At 42.2% G+C, this 17,918-nt stretch overlaps 2 protein-coding genes and 2 pseudogenes across 2 annotated transcripts; 2 read left to right on the top strand and 2 right to left on the bottom strand.

The window, feature by feature from the left end:
- Positions 1-329: 329 nt before the first annotated feature.
- On the bottom strand, positions 330-1,313 carry LOC121603349 (annotated as a pseudogene).
- Positions 1,314-1,378: 65 nt separating this feature from the next.
- Positions 1,379-1,951, top strand: LOC121603350 (annotated as a pseudogene).
- A 258-nt stretch (positions 1,952-2,209) lies between these two features.
- On the bottom strand, positions 2,210-4,811 carry LOC121603352 (scaffold protein salvador-like). Its single transcript, XM_041932013.1, is given in 9 exon segments — positions 2,210-2,299; positions 2,360-2,471; positions 2,474-2,491; positions 2,558-2,677; positions 2,680-2,732; positions 2,958-3,370; positions 3,403-3,789; positions 3,954-4,489; positions 4,623-4,811. Coding segments are annotated over 9 exon segments (1,770 nt in total). The 5' UTR covers positions 4,711-4,811; the 3' UTR covers positions 2,210-2,256.
- Positions 4,812-4,982: 171 nt separating this feature from the next.
- Positions 4,983-6,119, top strand: LOC121603351 (calmodulin-like). The gene is made up of 4 exons (XM_041932012.1): positions 4,983-5,252; positions 5,332-5,362; positions 5,471-5,784; positions 5,884-6,119. Exons 1-4 carry the CDS (start codon positions 5,250-5,252, stop codon positions 5,983-5,985), a joined length of 450 nt encoding a protein of 149 aa, XP_041787946.1. The 5' UTR covers positions 4,983-5,249; the 3' UTR covers positions 5,986-6,119.
- The last annotated feature ends 11,799 nt before the right edge of the window (positions 6,120-17,918 follow it).

Below are 17,918 nucleotides of genomic sequence, written 5' to 3'. Positions count from 1 at the left end.
AAATCACCTGCATATTACGGTATATTTGCAATGTAATTCTCCAAGTTAGTCAGCAGGGTGCTAACGTTAACATTTAACATGTTCAAGGATAATATCGACATAGCTATTCATTTGTATCGAAATAGTTACGAATAAAATCGATTGATTCTGCAGATATTAATACGTGCAAAGAAGAACGCATATCACAACCTATTTGTTTTTTTCTCTTCTATTGTGTCATTCGGATTGCTGGCTATTTATGAGCAGTTAATCTTAATAGTAATGTTATTGTAATATTAAATGGTTGATGGTATTTACATAGGAACAAAGTATAATGAATATATATTAAATTACACTATTTATAAATGTATCGAATTTATTTGTAGCAACGAGCATTGACATTAGCTTGCTCGATACATGGATTATTAATTTTTCTTTTGCTTTGCTTTGGTTTAGTTTTGTCTTTGTTTTTCCCGCTTTGGCTGCAGCGGCTGCCGCAGAACCCGCTCGTGAAGTAGGACGTTAGCATTTCACTGAATTCAGGCAAATCATTCGTCATCTAAAAGAAAGGTTTGTGTTTGTATTTTTATTCGTGTAACGTATTTAGCCGGGCATCTAGAACATAGGTTAAATAAAAGCTCAACTTACCTTCGATAAGTTCAAATTTTCCATTCCTTCTTCGTCTCTGGATCGCTCATGATTTTCGGCAGAATGAGCATGAACCCAGAGGTAGAATCATCATTAAAACACCATCGGATTAAACAGAAAATCAGTTATCTTCCATTGCTCCCGTTGCTGGAAGTACCGGAATCGAGTAAGCGCCTTCAACTTCAAGGGATAGGGCAGCTGCAGCACTTGAGATGGCTGAACGTATTCAGTTACGACGAGCCCGAAACTTTCCTTTTGGGTTGATTTCTACCCTCACGGGTTCGTAGAAATAGTCGGGGTTACGATCTCGACCACATAGCTACCTGATGGCACTGAGCTAATCAGAAAGCTGCCGTCTTCACGAAGAAATCCCTTGTATTCACCACCGTTGATGGATATTTGTGTATCAAGCTGCCAGGCAAGATCCGGATCTCCTCCGTACAATTCGGGCGGATACACCCTACCTTCGATTGCATATCGTGCGGTATCATCGAACTCTTCCACTCCATGATCGGCTAGTGCATATTGCCTGCCCAGCAATGCGATAACCAATAAAGATAGTACTATTTTCATTATTAAATCCAAGCTCGTCACTCTCTGTAGTTGATTTTTGCCTTGTGTCAGCTCTATCCGCAAATTTCCGTGACACCGTTTATACGCGACACCTCTTTTGCGAAAGGCGCTAAAGAAATTGATAAAGAAAACAATGCAGTTTCGCTAGCGACTTTCCCAGAAACCGTGTCGTGTAGAAACGGTGTGAGATACGTCAGATAGCCGTCACTGCACTTATGCAACAACAAAAACGAATGACAGCAGATTGTTGTGAATTGGTAAAAAAATTGTTCAGCAAAATAGAAATCGCCGAAGAATGACCCTGTTTCAACAGCCACGCTGGTTGAGAAGATGGATACGACGCAGAACAAATCCAATAGCACTGGACCGGGCACATCTTTGGAAGAGTCGCTTGAGCTTGTTCTACGCTGTAGTAGCTTGGAATGCGTTCGGAGGTGTTTGCTACATGATCTATACGGCGTAACGATTGGGCCAAATTCTATGGTTACAAAACCGACGAGGAAGCGCAATTACCACAGGCTATTCGTTTCGCAAAGCAGTTAAATCTGCCAAACGCAAAAGTGGTCAAGTTAAGCGGGCTAACGAAAACGGACGAATACGAGCTGAAGGATCATCACGTAATTCGCTCTGCCGATGGTACGTCCACGTCTAATGTAGAAAGCTAAGGAAAACCTATGGAAGCTAAGGAATTGTATGGAAAGAGTACTTATTCGTAAAATAAAATAAAAAACTTTATAAAATTGTAGCGATATATGAAAGATATGTAATCGGTTTCTTGTTGCTATCTCATATATATATATATATATATATATATATATATATATATATATATATATATATATATAGTATATATAATACAGAATGCTGATACCCCGTCGGATAAATATGTCAACTCAAGGCACAGAGGAACATTCACAAGCCTTTTACCACCTAATATTTGAGTGATGTTTTAAATTATCATGATGAATATGCCTCATTGCTCATGCAAATTTTAAATGAAGGAACTGGTTGATATCACAATTTAAAGCACTGGTACAGAAGTTCCATCCAGCCCCATTAAATCCTTCGGAGCTCCTGCATTCGTGAGTGTATCTGTATCCTGCAATGAAAGACAATGCGAATTACGAATCACTTACTTGAAGGGTACCTCTCTACCTACCTGATCACTTCGTATTTGGCAACGATAATGTTGCATTCTTGTCGATACAACTTTTTCATTATGCCAAGGAAATCTTCTAGTTGCTGTAGCTGAAACATGTCCCATTTGATATGTGATCTTTCTCCGAGGAGGCTAAAATTCATTAAAAAGGTTTAATGATACCATCAAAAGGAATATACTGCACTACACAGGACTTACATTTTGCATAGAGAAACAGCCACTCAGGGACTTTTTCTGTGTTGTAAGGGTTTGCCGGAACAAGGGCACTGTGACGAGAGAAATGGGACACAATCGGACGCGGAATTTCCACCGGGGCCCATGTGGTAAAAAGCAGGAGGTCAGGTAAGGCAAAGTTTGTTCCGCAGTAATATAGCTAGTGAAGAGAAACAATTGGAACGTTGAATTGGATAAATTCAATTAAATAATTAAGGACCAAGTGATTGGCGAACCGTTGGATAGCAACAAGATAAACAAATTCAAATAGTTCCTAAACACATAGCTACAATATTTATGTAGAACCTAGAGAATGGTATCTTTACCTTTATGTTATACCTTCACTCAGTGGCATAAAAGCTATCCCAACGGAGAGTTTACTTACTTGAAAATGGTTCCATATCGAGCCGCCTCTATCCGCTGCCAGCCTGTCGGTAGAGCCTTTCGATCAAGCGGATGTGCCCAGTGGGTCGTTTTGGTGTTATGATCAATATAATATTTTCTTCCTCTTAACGTGTAATCCACTGACCAGCCAGGTGGCAGCATTAATTCATCTTCGCTACTGTCTCCTTCAGGTTGCTGGCCAGCGGGACCCTGAGTAATTCCACGCTGTGCTGCAACCGAACTGCCAGCAACACCAGTCGGGCCGATGCGAGCGGTGCGTAAAATAACTTCTCCATACGTAACACCATTAGGTTTGCCACTGCCTACTATCATATTGGAGTAAAGCGGTTGCGTTTGGCCTGAAGAGAGGAAGCTTGCAATGCTTGTGATTGTGTGAGCCCAGGGCCGTCACTGCTTCCAGGCTCTCCCGTAGCTTGGCCAGTAACACAAACATTCGAGTATAACGATTGGTGCGAAGAATTGTTACTACTATAGTTCTGATAAAGCGTGCCGGAGTTTGTGTTACTGTAAATTGGCGATTCGGGGCGACCAATCAATCGGGATTGGTTTTCGTAAATAGGGTACAAATGATCCTGTTGTGCTGTTTCTGATTGGTGCTGACTTTGCGGTTGTTGCGATGAAGACGAGTGCTGAGGCGGTTGCCGGGTAGAATAGTGACGTATAAACAAGGTTTGCTCGTTAGTCAAGCTGTTTCCTGACGTACCGGATGCTGCTATAGGGCTACCATTTCGCAACAAATGCCCGAAATTGTCAAAACCATTTCTATGATTGTTGGCGTGATGTTGGTTGTAAGACAGCTGCCTTTCAAATTGGTACCATATCGTTGGCCGTTTAAAGCGTTATGGTCCTGCTGTTGATCTTGATTTTGAAGTTGCTGCTGTTGATCTTGCTGCTCCGGAAGTTCGAGGATTTCCAAATGTTCCTGGCGCTGTTGCTCTTGACGTTGATCCTTTTGGTGCTGCTGTGACGCTTGGCGTTGTAGGTGCTGCTGTTGTAATTGTTTTTGATCGTGCTCTTCTTGTAGAAACATTTGCTGCTGCTGCTGCTGTTTTTGCAATCGGTACTGGTTCGCTTCACTTTGCTGCATCAGAATCTGATCAATCGTATCGATGTCCACATAGTTTCCGTGGCTATTGTTGTTTCTCACATCGTTCATCGGAACAGAAATGCCCATGTTTGAGGTCGGGGTTTTAACCAGAATTAAGGGAAGTTGTATTGCATTTCCGTTCATCAAATTGAGTCCACTAGGTTCAGTGTTTGGACTTATACTGACAAACTTGTGAGCTAAGTTCGGAACATTATTGCTAGGAGTATACTTTCCCTCGTGACCCAGACCTCCTACTTTTGTCAATACCTTGGAATTGCCAAATTTTTGCAGATTCTGAATATTACTACTATTAGCAGTCAGCGGCAGTCCAGGTGGTTGGCCGGGATTAGAGACGACTTGTTGAGAGGTGCGCCTAGCTTTAGCTAGCTTGCTCTTGTTTTGCTCTGTAGTCCAAACGTTGACGGCTACAAATAAACGTTGCAAACTGTATTAGATCATTGATTTTTTCCTGCTACTAGCATGCAATAAGAAACGATGTGTACTTGGTACGTTTCGATATTAAAGACACGTTTCTTTATTTAGCACCACTATACTCACTTGGAATTTCCGGAGGGGTATCTTTTTTCACGTATTTACCTACCACACCTTCTTTAATAGACTTATCCTTACTCTTCCTGGACAACATTCCGATGCTGCTCACTGAATGATGATATAGGTAGATAATTTGTTTTGATCTTAAATCGAGCTACTTTCCCGAAACCTTTTTACCAAAGCAGAACGCATAGAAAATAATTAGCAAGGCTTGTACACACAGCACAATGTTTTGACAGCTACTCACCAAGCGGCGTCGTTTCCGTGGTTATTTGTTCGACCATTTGTTTTATGTAACAGTTGGTAAACGAAAATATTTTTCATTAATTTTACTTCATTAGTAATTTTTTTTTTTCATTAGTATATGTATGTATGAAAAATACTGAAAGCTCAAGAAGCTTCAATTTGCATAAAAAAATAATAAAGGAACCTCCGTGTACTTTATGCACAGTGTGATCGTAATCGTGCGCAAGAAATCGGACAAAACGGTTTGACATCGATGGAGATGAAAAAAGGTGAAACAGCCCTGGTTGATTCGTAGTTCAGAAAAGCTAAACGAGGAGAATCAACAAGTTAATTGTAGGCTTTCAAACGATACTTTCCATATTTGTTAACAACCGTACTTCTTCTACAATGGTTTGTATATTTCTATTTCGAGTTAATTTCATTTAATCCTCTAAAAGATACAGAAATCTTTTGCTTAATCATTTTCCAGGCCCGTTATTTCAAGGAACAAGATATTGATGGTACGTGTCCAGTTTTGTGAAATATAGGATCTAAAAAAACAACATGGTGTTTTGCTGTAACATAGATTGAAAACAAAACTGTTATTTTGTGTTTTCTTTGATTTACAGAGTTTCGCGAGTGTTTTTACTTGTTCGCCCGATCGGGACACATTACTACGTTGGATGAGCTGACGGTAATAATGCGCTCGCTGGGACTTTCTCCCACCATTCAAGAGTTGACCCAGTATCTGAAGAAGAAAAATGGCCGTATGAGCTTCGCAGACTTTCTTGAAGTCATGCATCAGCATTCACGAGTGGAAAATCTTCCCGACGAGGTAATACAGGCGTTCAAAGCAGGTGACAAAACAGGTCGAGGTACAATACCAGCTCGGCAGCTACGTCACCTTCTTCAGAATTGGGGTGAAGGGCTATCGTTTCGTGAGGTAAGTGTAAAGCATCACCAGGAAGAGGTTCTGGATACCCTTATCTTATCTCAACCTTCTTCTGTCGATTTCATGCTGTGACTGGTAACATCGTACTAGGTTGATAATATTTTTCGCGAAGCAAATGTTTCAAGCAACGGCCATGTGCGGTACACCGATTTCGTTCGAGTAGCATGCGCTCCGGTTCCCGATTATTATTGATTTATTGTGGAAAGATGAGCAGTTAATATTTCAATCAATTTTTAAAAGTTTCAATAATTTATATTCCATTATTCTCCGTAACAAAATTGATGTTGCTATAAGATTCAATTAAATACATCCATATATTTATTCCATTAGCTGCATTTTATGTACATTTCTATAAAAAAAGGAAACGAATGAGAAACTCTTAATAATAGGTACAAGTAAGTCATTTCCCGTGAATATAACCGAGTTATGTTTAAACTTTTACGATTTACGTTTGGAAAAGGTTTACATTAACACAAATTTATTGTTTTGCACCTTGTTTCCTGCAATAGTGTCCGAATTAAAAAAAAAGAAAAACATTTGGCGCACAATAACATACAGAAAAAGCAAGTGGTCGGCAATTGGACGCATTATTTCCGAGATGAATGATTGTCTACCAATTCATGTGCATAAATTAGTGATGGGATCCGAAAGTGATGGGAATAGTTCCGTAACTGAACGAACCTGCCAAAGGAGAAAAACGCAGACCGCAGGTTCAAGATAACCTGTACTGGTTATGCTTTTCAGTTGATCACTTTAAATATGCATCACTTTAAAGCAGCAGTCGTCACCTTTTAAGGTTAATGGCCAAATTTTGTAAATGATCGTGTGGTGCGGGCCAGGAGAAAGCGATTTATTTATTTATTTATTTATTTATTTTTGCACAGAAAAAAATTATTACATTATAAAATGTTAGAGTACAGTGAAATCTCTCTAAGGTGAATCTTCAAGGGACCGTCTGCTTAGAGAGATATTCACGTTGAAGAAAATTAATGAAGGTGTTGCTATGAACCCAACCCAAGTGACATTTGCTCGAAATGGTTTTCCCATTTCTGCTCGATTAGTACTTGATACGCTTCAAATTGTGAATTTGTGTGTGATAAAGTGTGTTGAAAGCGCCAAGACTTGGTGAGTTCGTCAATTAGACGTTTTTCTATCGATGGGCGATGCCGTCGAGCTCAGTTTTCATTCATAGCTATGGTTTTTGATGAAAAACAAAAGCTGATTTTTGGGGACGTTATTCTATAAGAAATGGTATTATTTAAGTATAAAATAGGTACATGACTAAATATAACGATAAAAAACACAATTTCCGAGCGAATCTAGAAGAAACCAACGAAAAAGCCGCATCACAGTTGATTTTATAGGACTTTTTCTAAATTCCCTTAAACTGGTATAGTTTAAGGCTCCAGTTTAAGGGAATTGCTCGAATTCCCGATAATTCGTGCCCGAAAATGTCAATTGGGAATTTACATTTTCGAGCACGAATAATCGGAAATTCGAGCAAATCCCCTTAAACTGGAGCCTTAAACTTCCCTTAAACTGCACCAGTTTAAGGGAATTTAGAAAAAGTCCTTTAAAATTAACTGTGATGCGGCTTTTTCGTAACTTTCTTCTAGATTCGATCGGAAATGATGTTTCCTATCGTTATAGTAGGTCATGAAGCCATTTTATACTTAAATAATATCGATTTTTTATAAAATAACGTCACACAAAATTTGATTTTTTTATCAAATACCAAAGCTATGAATATAAAATAAGCTCGACGGCAGAGTCCATCGATAGAAGAAAGTCTTATTTATGAACACACCAAATCTTGGCGCTTTCAACACACTTGATCACACACAAATCAATAATTTCCCCGCTGCGCAAATTCGAGCAGTTTCCAGCGCAGGAAATGTACCAAAATCTGCGCTGGCCAGCGCCCCGCTGCGAAAATTCGAGCAGTTTCCAGCGCAGGAAATGTACCAAAATCTGCGCTGGCCAGCGCAGATTTGGCCTGGTCTCCCGCGCTGGACTTCAGCGATTCCTGCGCTGGGTCGAGCAAGTTTAGCGCCATCTGTTGGCGAAATGGACGAACTATTTATGGCGGCGGAGCAAAAAAACGGTCAAAAATTTAAAAGTATTGGCGCTCATTTTTTCGTCCGCTTCTTCTCCCTCCCTCACCCTGCCTTACTTGCGCTTCTGCCCGTGCCTTCCCGCCTCCAGCTGATTGGTTGTTGTGGTGTATGCGTTCATTTCATATGTGCATTGCGGTTGTGCATTGTTGTTATTGGTGGGTGTTAGCATTTATTAATTTGTGTATGACCTTGAGGCGCTGTGGGAGAAGCTGGATTGGGATTCAAAGTGTTATCGGTGTATTGATGGTTTATTTTATTTCGTGCCGCTGCTGATGAGACCATTCGATGCCCGTGCCAATCGAGGGTGACGAAGCCTATTTAAAACAAGCGTAGGAGAACGTCTAACACCAATCTAATATTTTTTAATTTGAACATGTTTGATGCTTCAGCGACCGTCTAAGCATCATGTAGCACGATGTATAGTGGCAATAATTTTTTTTTTTCTAATGTGCCGAAATTTGTCTCGAGTTTTCGGGTCTCGACACACACACGCACACAGCGCGGGGAAAGTGACCGTTCTTTCTATCATGTCGCGATCCCCACCCCGTCCGGCACTAGGGATGAGGATGCGCTATATGATAGCTGATGTTAGCGGAAGGGGAGGGGGGTACGTGCTTGCGTGCGCGCTTTCGTAGGTGCGTCGCGCGCGTTCGTAGCGTCGCATGCTTTCTCGCGTACGCGTGTGCGATTAGTTAGGTGCCTTATCGCGTGCGCGCGCGCGCGCGTGTGTGTGTGTGTGTGTGTGTGTGTGTGTGTGTGTGTGTGTGTGTGTGTGTGTGTGTGTGTGTGTGTGTGTGTGTGTGTGTGTGTGTGTGTGTGAGTTTGCGCGTGAATGTTTGTGTGTGAGTTTGCGCGCGCGTGTTTGTGTGTGTGCGTGCGTTTGGAAACCCCAAAACTATTTGATTCTGATGCGTACATTTTCATCCGCTGCGGATACAAAGTCCATGGTTTTTCGATCTCGCTACCTGAGAGACAACACAACCATTGGCATTGGCATCTTTGCGATCGGCTCTGCTGTTGGGGGTATTAAAAAGACACACGATCTAAGCAAACGTGCGTGTGATATATTGCACATTTATTTCTAATTCAGCTAGCGGACCCAAGTGGAAACAACATTTTGAATTGAATCCATACAAAAGAGGATTCTGGATTTGTTTATTATGGTGCGCGTATGGTGCTGCACATGTCCGTCCAGAATCTGGTGGCTTGTTGGCTTAGAGTCGGTATCATGACGCCGATTGACCGGCATTGCCTTGGAATGGGTTCAGATCGGTTGTTCATGTTTTGGTCAAGTGCATTCCGTGCATTTGTCGCGCCACAGTGGTAGACCCGGCAGCACCAAAGTCAAAACAAAAACCTTCCCCGAGAGTGGACTGCTATGCTAAGTTCTTCTTCTTATTATTATTATAATTATTATTATTATTGGTGTAATGGCCTACGCGATCATGCCGGCCTTTTCAGGACTTGAGTACCGCGTAGCCGGATAGTCACCCCTTGCTACGGCGGACGGTTCATACGCGGTTAGAACCCACGACGGGCATGCAGATGTGCGGAATGATGGCGGTGCCGCGGGACCGCTCCTATCCAGCGTGCAACTTGCATACTGCCACACTGTCTCCTGCTCGATGCATACGCTGCAGGCAGGGGAAGGATGCACCTCCACGATAAAAAAAACACGGCCATGAACCAGCGGCAGACCTAACGATAGGCGGACTAGGCGGTCGCCGAAGATCTCTAGTCTGTAGTATGCCGTATGTCTACAAGTGGACAGATTATTAGTGACAAGGGCCCCGGAAAGATGGTCTTTAGGGCTCCGTGGCTGGAGAAAACCATTTGCACCTCCCCTCCCCCATGGCGACTACAATTTTAGGGCCTGTGACCGATGATCGTAGGGGTCCCATGGCCACCCCCCTTCCCGCCGGCAATTTAAGAATACTGTTCAATCTCCCAACAGCTGAGTGCCACTACCCCTCCTCCCTGTCATCAGTTACCATTGACAGGGGCCTCAATTCGTGTTTCCGCCTTTCATGAACACCTTCCTTTCTTTGACCGATGGATCATAACATTTCGGAAAAAAACACATTTGGCGACAGTTTTGCACACACACGCACGCTCATACCCTTGCGCAGACGGCTCAGCATATCTGTGTAATCTACAACATACGAAAGCAAAAGCTTAGTGTAACAAAGTTATGCTTAATGCTTAACACGTTCAGATCGATGGCAGGCCCCACTGCCTGCCAGTGAACTTTCCAGCCTGCGTTCTAGGTGCTGGTGGAAAGGAAAGTTGATGAAAATCAGCGCCGGGATGAACGTGTTAATGGGAATTAGGATTCAGCGCGTTTCACAGCAAACCCTCCAGCGTTAGCTAGCGATTCCTTAGTCATTTTACATTGCAGCAATTGAACTTATTGCGCTTTTTTTGTTTGATTTGTGAAAATTCAAATGCATCGCAGCAATGTGTGTAAACGGTTTTTTAAGCGCCACAGCAACTCATGAGCATTGTCCACACGCGAGAAAGAGATAGCGCTATGGAGGGAAAAAGCACGGACGACGGCTGACAGCGATTGGCCGTCTGACGCACCAACACATTCAAACCTTCGACAGCGCGCTCAGGCGAGGGGTACGAGGCGGAGCCAGGGACGGGTAGCTCGACGAGCTGCTTGACAAATTTGCCGTTGGAGGGACAAAGATGGCATTATAAAATTCTCCGAACGGCATGATTTCTTCCGTCGCTTTGCGCAGCGGGATCCTATGGTTTAGTTCCTTCTAATTCCTACGTGTTTTCCTATTAGAATTCATATTCGAAATATTAATGTTAATCCAAATCCAACAGGTGTTTTAGAACTACCAATTTTCAGATTATTTTTCATAAATCAAAAACGAAAGAAAATAAACCTGTTTTTTACTTATGATTTAAAAATTTAATCTCTAGATATCCATTCAACTTAAAACAATTAACTTTTTTCATCGCATTTTAATTTTTTTAAATTTAATTAATGTTCACTGCTCGGTCGCGTAGATGACAAAGCTGCAGTAAAATGTCTCTTGGGAATATTTAAAGGAATATAACGCTCCTTCTCAAGCCGGTCTAATGGTACAGTCGTCAACTCGTACGACTTAACAACATGCCCGTCATGGGTTCAAGCCCCAAATAGACCGTGCCGCCATACGTAGGACTGACTATCCTGCTATGGGGGGAAAGCAATAAGTCACTGAAAGCCAACCCCACAAGTGTGTTGGCAGGCCTTGACCGGCATCGGTTGTTGAGCCAAAGAAGAAGAAGAAGAACGCTCCTTCTATGTAACGTAGAGGGCTGATTTTTACTTTTACACGATGTTTATCTATAGACACGAGTTTTTTTTTAAACAGCGGATTCTTTATTATATTATATATAAAAACCCCTCTCCCGACAAGCTGTCCCGCGAGGGCTTTTGTTGTGAGGGATTCGTGGCCCATGAACCTTACACAGTTGTGCAATACGCACTTATTCTCCCTTTATATCCCCCTGTGGCGACCACGTTATAGCCTCACCACAGTCCGGAGCTGACGTCAACCGTCAATTCAAAATATCGGGCACTCTAATTCGAACGCCCTAATTCAAGCACCCTAATTCGAGCAACCTTATTCGAGCACCCTAATTCGAGCAATAGTTACCAACTTAGCCAGACTAAACTATTTCCCGTTAAAAAGATTATAAAAAGCCGTCGTTCCCACCACGCGTTCTCTTCTCTTTTCGTTCTCATCCGCTAGTGGACGTGCTCCCGTAACTGCGTAACGCTTGAAACACTTGTTTTGACCATAAATGATGAGCGTTGTAAAACGGTCCAACGTAAAGTTTAATGCTGGAATAGGTACTCGAAACTTGCTCTTTGCAAAAATGTGTCACAAGGCTTACATTATGTCGCGTCCAACTTGGATGAAGCAGCTGACTTGTTATGGAACACGTTGAAAAATGCAATGAACACCTTGGTGGAAGAAAAGACAATTGTTTCAAGAGAAACTAGTAGGTGGTATACTTTGGATCTTGCACGTATTAAACGGAAAAGAGACAAAGCGTACAAACAATTTATTAGAACTAACACAGATTATGATTGGACTGAGTATACTACACTCAGAAATTTATACAGTAGAAATCTTAAAAACTCACGCAAAAATTACTATAGCAGTGAGATAAATAAGCACAAGGGAGATAGCAGAGAATTGTGGAAAGTGCTAAAAAGCCCGGTCCCGGGGCCGGTCTGGTGGTACAGTCGTCAACTCGTACGACTTAACAACACGCCCGTCATGGGTTCAAGCCCCGAATAGACCGTGCCCCCGTACGTAGGACTGACTATCCTGCTATGGTAACAATAAGTCACTGAAAGCCAAGCTCACTTCACTAGTGGGTTCAAGCAGGCCTTGACCGACAGCGGTTGTTGTGCCAAACAAGAAGAAGAAGAAGCTAAAAAGCATGTTAAGGCCAGATGAAGCACATGTTTCTATTGTTAAATTTGACGGTTTGATCGAATCTGAAGACTCCATCATCTGTAACAGGTTTAACTCGTTTTTTGTCAACAGTGTTTTGGATATAAATCAAAACATTGATGATGTTAATGAGCCTTATTACTTGTCGCATAGAGAATCTCCACGAAACCATTTCAGATTCCAAAAAATAACTGTTAGTCAGCTAAAGATTATTTGTTTCAACCTGAGAAAAACCACAGGTATAGGGAACGTGAGTTCAACAACCATACAGGATTGCTTTCATGTGATAGGAGATGACCTTTTGATAGTGATAAATGAATCGCTAGAGAGTGGAATTTTCCCAAAAACATGGAAGGAATCATTGATAATACCTATTCCTAAGGTGAGCGGAGCTGCCAATGCGGAGGATTTTCGTCCTATCAACATGTTGCATGTGCTCGAAAAGGTGCTGGAGACAGTAGTTAAGGAGCAATTGGTTCAGTTTCTGAATGGAAGCGAGCTGTTGATCCGAGAGCAATCAGGATATCGGCAAGGGCACTCTTGTGAGACTGCTCTGAATCTTGTACTGGCGAGGTGGAGGGTGGTGATGGATCGGAGAGAATCGATAGTTGCTGTTTTCTTGGATCTAAAACGGGCATTTGAAACAATATCTAGGCCATTATTGCTTTCTACCTTAAGGCGTTTTGGTATTGTGGGGAGGGAGCTCAGTTGGTTCGAAAGTTATTTAAAAGACAGAACTCAGAGAACTTTATTTGGTAACTCTGTATCAGAGCCTATAGAAAACACCCTTGGTGTTCCACAAGGTAGTGTTCTTGGACCAATTTTGTTTATCATGTATATCAATGACATGAAACAGGTTTTGAAGGCTTGTGAGATCAATCTTTTTGCTGACGATACTGTTCTGTTTTTCTCGCACAAAGATATCAAGCAAGCAGAGTCTCTGATTAATATCGATTTAAACGCTTTGGATGGATGGCTGAAGCACAAAAAGCTGGCATTAAATATTAACAAGACTTGTTACATGGTGATGTCTGCGGGTGTATTGGACGAACCTCCATCTATTGTGATAAATTCGAACGAATCGAAAGAGTTAGACAGGCTAAATACTTAGGGGTAATCCTAGATGACAGGTTAAAGTTCCTCGCTCACATTGACTGGGTCATCGCTAAAGTGGCTAAGAAGTGTGGAGTAATAAGTAGATTGGCGAAGGATCTCGACTTCTTTGGGAAAGTTCACCTCTACAAATCATTGGTATCGCCGCACTTTGACTTTTGCTCGTCCATTCTATTTCTTGGCAATAAGGTGCAAATTAAAAGGCTTCAAAGGTTGCAAAAATCGCATCATGAGGTTAGTACTAGGGTGCGGTCGACGTACGCCGGCCACTGTTATGCTAGATATTCTTCAATGGATGTCGGTAGAGCAGAGGATTGTATACCAGACCATGATCTTTATTTTAAAATGTTAAAAGGCCTGTTGCCTGGGTATCTGGGGGAGAGCATAATTCGGGGATACGACGTTCACCAGCACTGCACACGTAGGGCTAATGAGCCGAGGGTGCCCAACTTGCAGTCACAAAGTGCCAGAAACTCTTTGTTCTTCAAAGGAATTCAACGGTACAACAGATTACCCGGAGAAATTAAGAATGCAGGAAACTTATTTGATTTCAAACGTAAGTGCGTCATTTATGTTAAACAAACTGTGTAACGTGAAATATGTGTAGATGTCCTATGTCACTATGTAATGTGTAACAGTTGTCATCACGATCTTGATGATGATGATAAGATTTTTTCTTTATATATGAAAATTTAAATAAAAAAAATATATATAAGAAAGAGACAACATAGGTTTGAGACACGCGCGCGTTGAAGTGGACATTCGGGATCTATTTGGAGGAATTTACGGTTTGCACGCGGTCTGGGAGGTCACAACAGGATTCACTCATTGATGATTGTAAGTGGCCAATTCCAGATACATTAGGTTCACCTGCTTCGGAAGGTAGTGCCCTAGAGCCAACCATTGGCACTAGTGGAACTGGCCATATGCATGTTGCAGTTGTGTTCCGATAAGTAGTGCGCCGGATCCACTAGTTGGTTCTTGGCGAGCTACGTAAGGGATACATTAAATTCTCCTGCTTCGGAAGGTAGTGCCCTGGAGCCAGCCGTTGGTGCCAGAGACCCTGGAGTCAGCGGTTGGCACTAGTGGAACTGGCCATATGCATGTCGCAGTTGTGTCCTGATAAGTGGTGCGCCAGATCCATTTATTAGTTCTTGGCGGACTACGTAAAGGATGCTAGGGAATACTATTGTATTCGATGGAGTATGACCCGTTTTTTCTTGATGGAACTATGTTGGTCATCTTGGGTGTGTGTATGACTCGGACGGTTCCTCTGAGAGTTTTCCGAAGCCACCACTTGCTCGTTTTTTATTCATAACAACTATTAGAGTAGAATTATCTTATAGATACTTTCGTCCTTCTCAAACCTGTGTTGGGGTAAGAGGTGGGACTTATCATCATCATCATCATCATCATCTAAAAATTGTATTTTGTGACATCTTGGGAATCCAAATAAAAAAGTGGTCTACCCACGAGGTAGCCAAAACTGGTGACCCCGACGTGATTCCCGAGATTCCCGATCGACAGATTCATCATCGGCCCGCTTTCGCCTTTCCCCGCTACGCGTTTCCCGTTCGCCCCGATCCGTCAACGCCGCGAGTAAAACGGTACGTGTTGCGTACGACCTCATTATGAAGTAAAAGCATTTATGCGGATGTAGCGAAGTAAAACACTTCAAGTTAAAACATCTCAAGTTAAAACAAAGTTCAAGCAAAACACGCCTCAACAATAGCGCGCGCTTCAGAAACGCAACAAACATAAACAGGTAGTCAACCGTTCTCACGGTTCAAAAGAGGAAGTAACTTACGCAATTCATAAACCTTAGGTACATGTCGCATTAAGTATAAATAAACTTGTTATCAAAATAGTCATAATTACAGTTAGCTGACCTATATGTGGTCAGCAACTAAATAGCATATAAGAGATGAAACCTAATAAAGTAGCGCATTCGAACACAAACCTCAGAATCGCTCGTTTCTTAATAGTCGGAGGCACTCTCCGGTCGACGAAGGAAAAATATACCCGACTCGGTGTAAAGCACCGGCGTTGGGCGCTGCGACGGAGCAACACATCCGCCAGCAGCATTAATGGTGGCTCCAGAGAGGAACTAACGACCTCCTCGTAGTGAATAACACGTGATTCAGTCCAGCATAAGCGCCGAAGCACCGTGAGTGAAATAGAACGGCAACTAAGTGCGTAAAACAGCACCGCCAAAAAACCGCGAGTGAAAGTGCGTAAAATAGTGAAGATCACAACCGTGAGTGAAATAGATAGGCAACAAGGTGCGTAAACCAGCACGACCGCCAAAACACCGCGAGTTAAAGTGAGTAAAATAGTAAGGATCACAACCGTGAGTGAAATAGATAGGCAACAAGGTGCGTAAACCAGCACGATCGCCAAAACACCGCGAGTTAAAGTGAGTGAAATAGTAAGGATCACAACCGTGAGTGAAATAGATCGGCTACAAGGTGCGTAGACCAGCACGACCGCCGAAACACGCGAATGAAAGTGCACAAGGCATTAAAATCAACACCAGGAGTGGAAAAGAACGGCAAATAGTGCGTAACTAAGCACGACCGCCGAAACACCATAAGAATAAGGTGACATCATAAACAAAACCGAGAACTGTTAGCGAACCCAAGAGCACGGAGGGTACCGACAACGATATAAACAAACTAACGGCAAAACGTCAAAAAGCCAAATCAGCAAAAGGCTACGCCAACGTAGTGACCATTCGGTGGTTACACAGCAAGGTCGGCGACAACGAAATAAAAACAACGAGTAACAACAATCAGCTTAAGTTTCAATGGAAATAGCTGATTAAAAACATCGAATAAACAACAACGAGTAGGCTTACTCGGTTTGGAACGGACAGCAAGCCGTTGACTCAGTCAGGTCCGACAAACAAAACGAACAGCGAGCGACTAGCGGCAAGTCCACCGGCGTCTCCAGCAGCAAGCAGCAAGCAGCGACTCATCGCCAGGGCCGGCAAACAAAACAAACAGCGTGCGGATAACGGTCAGTGCACCAGCGACTTCAGGCAGCAGACAGCGATCGCAGACGTTCCAAGTAGCAGAGCGGGGCCGGCAATAACGTGACTGAAGAAAGCATCCAACCTACTAGAGACGACTATACAGCAGTAGTCGGACCAGAGAAGAACCCACCAGATCGACTAGCATCATCAGCAAGCGGACATCCGTGATACGGCAAACACAAGCATCTCAAACGCTGAGTGAGTAACAATGGAATTCATTACTAATCCAAACGGTCATTGTAAACTTTGTACTACAAAGATGAGGGGGGAAACAGGTCAGTTGAACGGAATGCGACAGGTGGTTTCACCTGAGTTGTTTGGGGGTAAAGAGTACCCCAAAGAATTTCGTATGTTCAAAATGTAAGAAATCTGAAGAAGAAAGGAAGGAGATAAAGAAGGCTCTAGAAGAATCACAAAGACTTTGCGAATTATTAAAGGAAAAAAGAGAGAAGAATTAGAACAAAGTAGTAACAATAAAAAAGGATTTGGAGCGGTTACAAGAGGAATTAAACGAAGCCGCTAACGATGGGAAAGAAATGCGTGAAGCATTAATTCAAACAGAGAAATTATTGCAGGAAAAGATAGATAATGAAAAACGAAACAAAGAATCACAGAAGCAGCAAGAAGAAGAAATAGAAAGATTGCAGAAGACTCTTGAAGATCAAATCATAATAGAACAAAAAAGCAGGAAACAAAAAATTGCTAAGCGATAATGCTCCGAAACCCGAAACAAGCGAGGAAAATATTTCGCTTACTGAAAATATTAACAGACTTGTAAGCGCACTAACTGCTAGTCTTCTGCTGGCAAAAGTACGCTTATGGAACTTCCTGAATTTGATGGTAGTTATAAACTATGGCCTCGATTTAAAACGGCCTTTGATGAAACAACTAAGAAAGGAAATTTTTCAAAGCTGGAGAATCTGAATAGACTACAGCGATACTTAAAAGGGAATGCATTAAAATCAGTCAGTGGTCTCATGTTAAGTCCTGATAATCTCGAGAAAATTATCGACCGATTAAAAAAAACTTTATGGTAACCCCGAAAGCATCTACAAGTCTTTGCTTAACGATCTCACAGCTTGCAGACACATATCAATACAAAATCCAACATCAATAATAGAGTTTTCTAACGCGTTGAATAATATGGTAGATAATATGAATCTACTGGGGAGAACACAATATTTAAATGATCAGAGGCTCCTAACGACCTCATAGCAGGCTATCAACAGATCTTAGAAATAAATGGATTGCAAAAACATTAATGATCAAGAGATTCACACATTAAGTGATCTTGCATTATGGATAAAACCAACCGAAGACCCTAGCGGCAGTGTTGGTAGCAAATGAAATGGTCAAAAATTCGAGGGCACCGATTAAATGCTCACTTACAGCCCA

Source organism: Anopheles merus, unplaced genomic scaffold (genome assembly GCF_017562075.2).
Source record: "Anopheles merus strain MAF unplaced genomic scaffold, AmerM5.1 LNR4001152, whole genome shotgun sequence".
Lineage (NCBI taxonomy): Eukaryota > Metazoa > Arthropoda > Insecta > Diptera > Culicidae > Anopheles > Anopheles merus.
The sequence above is the reverse complement of the archived record's forward strand: the minus strand, read 5'-3'. Positions and strand labels throughout refer to the sequence as shown.

Bases quoted from the DNA above. Each gene is read 5' to 3' on its own strand.
- LOC121603351 (XM_041932012.1), top strand. The intron at 5,363-5,470 runs GTACGTGTCCAG...TTTGATTTACAG, and splicing joins CAAGGAACAAGATATTGATG to AGTTTCGCGAGTGTTTTTAC. The intron at 5,785-5,883 runs GTAAGTGTAAAG...ACATCGTACTAG, and splicing joins AAGGGCTATCGTTTCGTGAG to GTTGATAATATTTTTCGCGA.